An 8,688-nucleotide genomic window follows, 5' to 3' on the forward strand; every position below is an offset into this window, starting at 1 on the left:
TTTGTTTCTCTTTCTATTTTCTAGTTTCTTTTAATTATTATTCCTCTATGATGTATTAATTCAAGAATTTATATTTTGATAATTCATCAGGGTGAAAAACTCCTAAACAATCTTGGTGGCATGTTCTCTAAACCTTGGAGGCCAAAGAAGACAAGGGAGATTACAGGCCCTAAAATCTCACTAGGTTTTTTCGCAATCATTTAACTTATATTATAATAAAACATTAAAATGTTATAAGAAATATTTTTATGTCTATTTTTTTATTCTTTTCTACTTTTGGTATAAAAAAATGAATAATAAAAATAAAAAATTAAAAGATTTATATTTTATACTAAAAATAAAAATATACAAAAAATATTAATAAAAGAATGATGTAAATATATTTTTTAGGGATTATGTTAGGTAATTAATAATTTTTTTGAATAATATGAATAACCACCAATCAAATCAAAACATATTACACCTCCAAATTATCTACCTAAATCTTCGTAAAAAAAGTTTGGTAACCAAACTTAGAGAACCAAAATCAACCAAAACCTTCTATTTTTAACTTTTTTTAATTAGATGAACTAAATTTAATTAATATTCTTTCACGCGCCTAGCAATATTTATTGTAAACATTAATTATATATATTACATAGCATATTATAAATAAATACCTTATCAATTTATATTCTTATTAAATGAATATATATAGTTTACATTTATGATTTTTGATTTATATTATAATAACAAAAGTATATTTTTTATTTATTATGTAACATCTATATATTTATACACTTAATTTTTATAATTAATATATTTTTACAATTAATATTATGCAATTTTAAACTATATTTTATTATATATTTCAAATTATTTCATATATGCACTAATAAATTATGATTCATGTTTTAATTTTTTTTTGAAGATATTATACATTTAAATTAACGTATAATTTTTTAAATCATTGATAATTTAAAAATTTGTTTCATATTTTTCAAAGTGAAATTATTTATTTTGATTTACATATATTTTCAAATTTTATTATAATTAGATTTGAAAAAAGAATATCAAATACTTAAATTAATTTATTCAATTAGCAAATTTACTCATAACATCCATAAATTCATACACATAACATTCATAGTTAGATAAGGTATATATAACATCCAAAATTTCATATTAATAACATCCATAATTTCATACTTATAATATCCATAATTTCATACATATAATATCCATAATTAATAAATTTTTATAATTAATATTACTAAATTTTAAACTGTGTCTTGTTATTTATTTCAAATTATCTTATATATACACCAAAGAGTCATAATTTTAATATTTTTTATTTACTATTTATACGTATTCTTATTTATTGATTTTAATATGACGAGTTAATAATTATTTTTAAAATTTTATTTCTTAATTTTTGTTTATATTTTATTTTCTATTTTTTATTTTATAATAATCTATATGTAAAATATGAGTTGTATAACAGAAGTTGTTAAATTCTCTAATTTAATATCCATATTTTTATACGTATAATATTTATATTTTATATACATGATATCTATAATCAATAAATTGGTACTAATTTATTATTATTTATTATTTCATTTTGCAAGTCATAAACCAACAATTTTAAATGTTTATAATTTTCAATAAATAGAAACCGATCAAATTTAAGATATTTTTATTTTTTAAAAAATGTGTTGAGGTAATTTGTAATTTTTTAAAAATTAAAAATATAAGAATTTGAGATTTTTATTTGGGAGAAAAAAATTATAGAATTATAAATGCATATAATAATAATGAGAGAGAAATTTTTGGAATTTGATTCACATTAAATTTAGAATTAACTTTTAGTATAATTAAATAAAAAAAATAATTAATTATAGAAAGAAATTAATTGTGTCAATTAAATTAGAAAAGTGATTTACACTCTCTTATAAACACAAATGTTATTAATTATATATCTTTATTTATTATCTATAATATTTTGGCTGCGTAGCATTATTCAATCTTAATATTAAAATAACTATCCGTACATTTGGCTGCGTAGCATTATTCAATCTTAATATTAAAATAACTATCCGTACACCTAATGAAATGAATATCCGATATATCCATTATTCACATTATTTAGTATTTTTTATTATCTACCTATACTTTTTTATTTTTTATATTATATTATTAGTTATATTTGATAGTGTGTGTGTAAGCAGACAATACAAATAAAAAGGGCGAAGCGAATAAGGAAGAGAGGGAGAAGTTGGGGCTAGGTCCTGGGCAAAAGGGACGTTCTGGCTCTAACACACCCCATCCTGAACCAACCAATGCCTACCAACAAATAGAAGTATGCCTTCTTTTTCCCCTTATAAAAAAAAGGGAGTGAATGTTATCGTTTCTTAATTAATAATGTCATTATTATTAAAGAAAAGGGTGTTATTATTAAATTAAAATAACACAATATCACTCTCTTCTATCAAATATCAATCAAATTTTATTTTATTATATTCTGTGAAGCAACATAATTATCTCGTTATGTTTCTATAATAAATCAGAATGAAAAAGCAAAACAAGACGAAGGACTATCAGATCTCAGTAATATCTTAGACGATTTGAAGGGCATGGCTGTTGATATGGGAAGTGAACTTGACAGGTACTATACAATTATAGTATTGCCACTTATGAAAATCTGTACAAAACTATTATATGAGTAATTAAACACTCAAATTTTGGTCTCTAAAAATTTTAAATCATACATTTTGATCTTTCAAGAATTCTTATTGTTTTAAAGGTCTTTGAAATAGATTGATCCTTTTATAAAGAAAACTAATTTATTTTATAATAATATTTATTGGGATCTAATTATCTAATAACAAAATTTATTAAAACTTATTTGTTCAATATATGCATATTAACCATTTTATTTTAAGTCATAAAAAATCAAACTATCTGATAAAATAATATTTAGAAATTTTTAAAATAATAAAAATTTATTAAATTAACCAACAAATATATCTTTACTGTGAAAATCAGAAAACATACAAAGTTTTAAGGAAATTTTTAAATTTGACTAACATGTTAAGAATTACGGATTTTGATTTTTGCTGTTATTACGCAAAGACAAATTTGTTAAGAAAAAATGATAGAAAACTAGATCGTTTGTTTGTTGGAAAATGTTTCCCTATTTTGTTGAAAATATCATTTTTTTAAGAGTGAGTTTGGATTACCTTTTGAATTCATAAGAGTCTCATGTTAGTAACTTATTAATTTTGGATTATTATGCTTTCAATAAAAATATTATGCTAGTAACATAATAATTTTTCTCTCTATGTTTTTATGTTTCTTGATTTTTTTTATTGAGTCATGTATAAAAATTATTATGTTTTCTCTCTAGATTTTTATGATTTTTTTAGCTTTTTAGTACTGCTCATGTTTTAACGTTCTCTATCTTTTTAGTTGTACATGTTAGATCTTTGTTTAGTTCACTTACGTTCCACATGTAAAAATTGCAGGCAAAATAAAGCTCTTGATCATCTAAGTGATGATGTGGATGAGTTGAACTCTCGAGTTAAAGGTGCAAACCAACGTGCACGCAAGTTATTAGCAAAGTGAAAAGTGATAGTCTCCGACTGTTGCACTGTGAATTTAATTAATGAAATTTATTGGTCGGTCGGTCATCATGGTGTTTTGACTTGTTAATAATTATGATATGATTTCAATATTGTTTCTTTTCACTATTTTTGCCATTGTATTTTAAGAACATGGCAATTATAGACAAAATTTTTATCATTTATTTATTTACTTTTGTATTTAGCAAGGTTCACAGAGCCGGATCAAACATTGAGTTGAACTAAATACAGTACTGTTTATAATGTTTAGTTCAAAACTAAAATTTTAATCAAAACCACCAAGTCACACAATATTTAGACTATAAATTGAAATGCCTAGATTTATAGTAGAAGGGAATTGAGTAGTACTTTGACATTCTTTTTTATATTTAATAACTTTATACGAAGTTGTTTTATATTTGAACTGTAATACTTTTATTATCAAAATGTTACACTTCTAGTTGAATCATTTTGATACTAAAAAATATTACGATGACTTTAAATATTTAATAATAAAATAGAAGTATTTGATTCAAAATCATATCGCTATTTTTTTTTGAAAAACTAAAAAAATACTTTATCTTGAAAACAAATAAGCATATTCATATATACAAAACTTATTACATAAATAGTTTATAAATATAACATACATATAAAATATATCATTCCTATCCCTCTTACAATATTATAATAACAAAGGCGAGGAAAGAATAATTATCTAACTAAAACAATAATATCGTATAAAAGAAATGCAATAAAATTCTTCGTAAGCTCTTTCATCCCGTTCCTGAAAAGGTAAAGATGTAGGAAGTGAGAACCTAATCACATGGTCTCACCATGAAGTTTCAGAATTTGTTATAAGAAGATATATTTAAAAAGAAAATCGTTTTCAAACATAGTGATCATCCGAAAACCAAAAACTCACTTTTCTTATAAAAGAATCTTAAAAGTTTCCTAACAGTATGAATGACCAATCTGTTCTAAGGATAGGTGATGATCGGAATTCACCCTCCCCATATAAACTCATGAATTCGTTCTTTTGGCAAGCGCACCAAAATTGTCGTCAAGTAATAACCCACAGAGGAGTGGGATTATATTGTATCCACAGAGATTGGTAGATTTGAGCAATTTTAATTAATGGGTAAATTAGTCAAGCTGAGTAATATAGAGTGTGATTGCAGAATTGTAAATAAGAAGGAATGTAAATAACTCAAAAGTAAAGAGAAGCAGTAAAGTGAAAAAAAGAAAATGGCAAGAATGTAAAGTGCAGAAACATAAATGACTTAATTGTAAATGGGAATGTGGATTAATAGAATGTAAAGAAAGCTATAAAGAATGGGGAAGATAAGAATAGGAAAAATTCATTGAGATCAGGAGATGTTGTTCTCTTTGGATTAAATCCAGCTCATCTCATCTTCAATCATGCAACTTATCGACCTCTTGGCAATCATGATTGATTGAGCCCCAATCCCTTGGTGACTCAATCTCTCAAATCTTGATAATCAGCCAATTCCTTGGTCTAATTGCTCATGAAGAGAGATATGCTTGGTCCCTGATTATACCACACATTATTATAAGTCCAAGTAGTGGGTGGATTATATGTCACCATATCTAATCACTAAAATCCAGATTCTACTCAAGTGTGAGAAGGGATTTCAAGCATGGTTTCATGTTTCCTCTTCCAAGGTTCCCATGAAACCCATTTTGCATTCAACCTCTTTCCTAAGATGATTGAACACTAAAATTAAAATGAAATTCCTTCTAGCAAACCAAAGAGAAGATGAAGAGAAGAAGAAATTCACTATCATTAATCCATCAAGTATAACAGAGCTTCCTCTCTCAATGAGAGGGAATTTAGCTACTCATAGCTTAAGAGAAAAGTACACGAGATGGATGAGATGATATGAAAAGTAAATATAACTATGCTTCAACAAAACTACTACTCAACAACCCCTTTCTCAGTACTTTCAGGGTTATTTATAATACTCCTAACACTAGAATAAAAAAAAATACAAAAGAGAAAAGAAAATTACAACTGGAGGAAAAGAGAAACTCAAAAAACGTGACTCTCCAGGCTTGGCGTGTGACTGGTGCTTGAGTGGCGTGCCATGCATAGCCACTGGTTTTGGCTTGGCACGCCATGCCTAGCTCCCCAAGTGGCACACTCCATGTGCTAAACTCCCTGGCGTGCCACGCCTTCGAGCCCAAGTGGCACGCCCAGGGTCTTTTTTAAACCTTGGTTAGCCTGGTGTGCCATGCCTTCGAGCCCAAGTGGCACACCCAGGCCTTTTCCTTCTTCTTCTCCTCTCTGGAAAGTTGAACTGGGGTGGCACGCCCAGGGTCTGGCGTGCCATGCCCCTTGTATGTGCTTCACTCTCTTCTTTGGAAAATAGAGCTGGCTTACCACGCCCAGTGTGTGGCGTGCCACGCCCAACATTCTTCCATGCTCCAGTCGAAGGCGTGCCACGCCCAGCATTCAAGTGGCATGTCTAGATGAACAATGAGGGTTGGCATGCCACGCCTTCGACCTCAAGTGGCACGCCCAGCTTGCTTGGCCTTCTCTAGTATTGGCGTGCCACGCCTTCGACACCAAGTGGCACGCCCAGCTTTGCTTTGACCTTCTATAGTGTTGGCGTGCCACGCCTGGGTCTTCAAGTGGCATGCCCAAGTGAGGATGAGAGCTTGGCGTGCCACGCCTTCGACACCAAGTGGCACGCCCAAGGGCTTGGACCTTCAACCTCTTCTCTGGAAACTTGTACTGGTGTGCCACGCCTTGATGCTCACATGGCACGCCCACTTTAGGTGGCTCCTTTAAGCTTGGCGTGCCACGCCTGGGTCTTCAAGTGGCACGCCCAAGTGATGGTCTGGAGCTGGCGTGCCACGCCTTTGATACCAAGTGGCATGCCCAAGTGGTTGTCCCTTCTGGATTGATGAACTGGCGTGCCACGTCCCATGGTTCAAGTGGCACGCCCATAATGGGTGATGGACTTGGCGTGCCACGCCCCTTTTGTGGCCTTCAGCATTGCTCTCTAGAAAACTATACTGGCATGCCACGCCCAGCTCCTGGCGTGCCACGCCCATGTAAAAGATTCAATCATGCTTCTCTAGAAATCATTACTGGCGTGCCACGCCCAACTCCTGGTGTGCCACGCCCACACATTTTCATGGCATTTATTCCAAGTGGCACGCCAGTTTCACATGTCCAGCTTTGTTTTGTTGTTTTCTTCCATTTTTGTTGCTCTTTTCACTTGAAATTCAGCACAAACCCATTTCAAAGAAATGTACCATAATATTCATCAATTAGTTCATGAATTGTAATGATCAAATGAGATTATACTCTTTTATGGTCCTTTTTAGGCAAGAAAAAATGATAAATGATGCAAGTCATCAATAGGTTCATTAAATCTATGCTGAACCAGCTTGGTTTGTCATACTTAACTAAACCTCAATCAGAAACTAAACATGGCCTCTAACCCAACACATAATCAATCAACATTACCATCAACTCATCACCAATCATCAATCACAAAAGTACCACATCAGAAACAAACACAGGCAAAACATATAAGGAAAGCACATGTATAGATAGTAGTTACAGCAAATAACTCAGATAGCAGTTAATAACAGTTAAGCAATTAGGCAAACTAAAGCAACTTCAAACTCAAACAAAACATACAGATGCATATGATGCATGCCTGTCCTATGGCTGATGATATCATCTATCAGTTATATAGCCAAACCCGACATGTCTTGGTAGCTAACCTTGGAGAAAAACACCCATTGCGGGGTGATGACCGGATTTCACTACCCACATATATAATAAATCTGTTCTTTGGCAAGCGCACCAAATTATCGTCAAGTAATAATCCACAATGGAGTGGGAGTCCACAGAGATTAATTGGATTAAGCAAGCAATAGTTGATTAACTAGCCTAGTTAGACAAGCACCATTGGATGATAAGCAACAAAGAATTGTAAATAACATGAAAGTAAAGGAAAGCAATAAAGTGCAAGAAAGTAAATGGCAAAGAAAGTAAAGTACAAGAAAGTAAAGTGGTGAAAATGTAAACTGTAAAAAAGTAAATGACTATAAAGTAAATAAAAGAAAGAAAGATAAAATAAACATTGGGATCAAGAGATATTGCATTCTCTAGATTAATTGATTTCATCTCATCTTCAATGATGCAACTCATTGACCTCTTGGCAATCATGATTGATTGAGCCCCAATCCCTTGGTGACTCAATCTCTCAGATCTTGATCAATAGCCAATTCCTTGGTCTAATTGCTCATGAAGAGAGATATGCTTGGTCCCTGATTATACCACACACCCCTATAAGTCTAGGTAGAGGGAGGATTATTGGTGCAAGAAATTGTGATCATCAATGGCGCCATCAACATGGTACGCTCAATTGCAATCTCAACTCTTTATCACAACTCCGCACAACTAACCAGCAAGTGCACTGGGTCGTCCAAGTAATAAACCTTACGCGAGTAAGGGTCGATCCCATGGAGATTGTTGGTATGAAGCAAGCTATGGTCATCTTGTAAATCTCAGTCAGGCAGATTCAAACAGTTATGGATGATTTATGAATAAAGCATAAAATAAAGATAGAGATACTTATGTAATTCATTGGTGAGAATTTCAGATAAGCATATGGAGATGCTTTGTCCCTTCCGTCTCTCTGCTTTCCTACTGTCTTCATCCAATCCTTCTTACTCCTTTCCATGGCAAGCTGTATGATGGCAAGCTGTATGTTGGGCATCACCGTTGTCAATGGCTACAATCCTGTCCTCTCAGTGAAAATGTTCAACGTGCTCTGTCACAGCATGGCTATTCAGCTGTCGGTTCTCGATCATGTCGGAATAGAATCCAGTGATTCTTTTGCATCTGTCACTAACGCCCCACAATCGCGAGTTTGAAGCTCGTCACAGTCATTCAATCCTTGAATCCTACTCAGAATACCACAGACAAGGTTTAGACCTTCCGGATTCTCTTGAATGCCGCCATCAATTCTAGCTTATACCACGAAGATTCCGATCAAGGGATCCAAGAGATAAACATTCAAGCCTTGTTTGCTTGTAAAAC

General features: G+C 31.5%; 1 protein-coding gene across 1 annotated transcript in view; it reads left to right on the top strand.

Annotated features, from left to right (window-relative positions):
• LOC107489413 (putative SNAP25 homologous protein SNAP30) overlaps window positions 1–3,606 on the top strand; it is a 4,673-nt gene extending 1,067 nt beyond the window's left edge. The window contains exons 2-5 of the mRNA XM_016110159.3: window positions 91–184; window positions 2,211–2,341; window positions 2,550–2,647; window positions 3,507–3,606. Of these exons, the coding sequence (XP_015965645.1) occupies window positions 91–184; window positions 2,211–2,341; window positions 2,550–2,647; window positions 3,507–3,606 (423 nt within the window). The remainder of the gene's footprint in view (window positions 1–90; window positions 185–2,210; window positions 2,342–2,549; window positions 2,648–3,506) is intronic.
• Window positions 3,607–8,688: the final 5,082 nt, after the last annotated feature.

Source organism: Arachis duranensis, chromosome 5 (assembly GCF_000817695.3).
Source record: "Arachis duranensis cultivar V14167 chromosome 5, aradu.V14167.gnm2.J7QH, whole genome shotgun sequence".
NCBI classification, from domain to species: Eukaryota; Viridiplantae; Streptophyta; class Magnoliopsida; order Fabales; family Fabaceae; genus Arachis; species Arachis duranensis.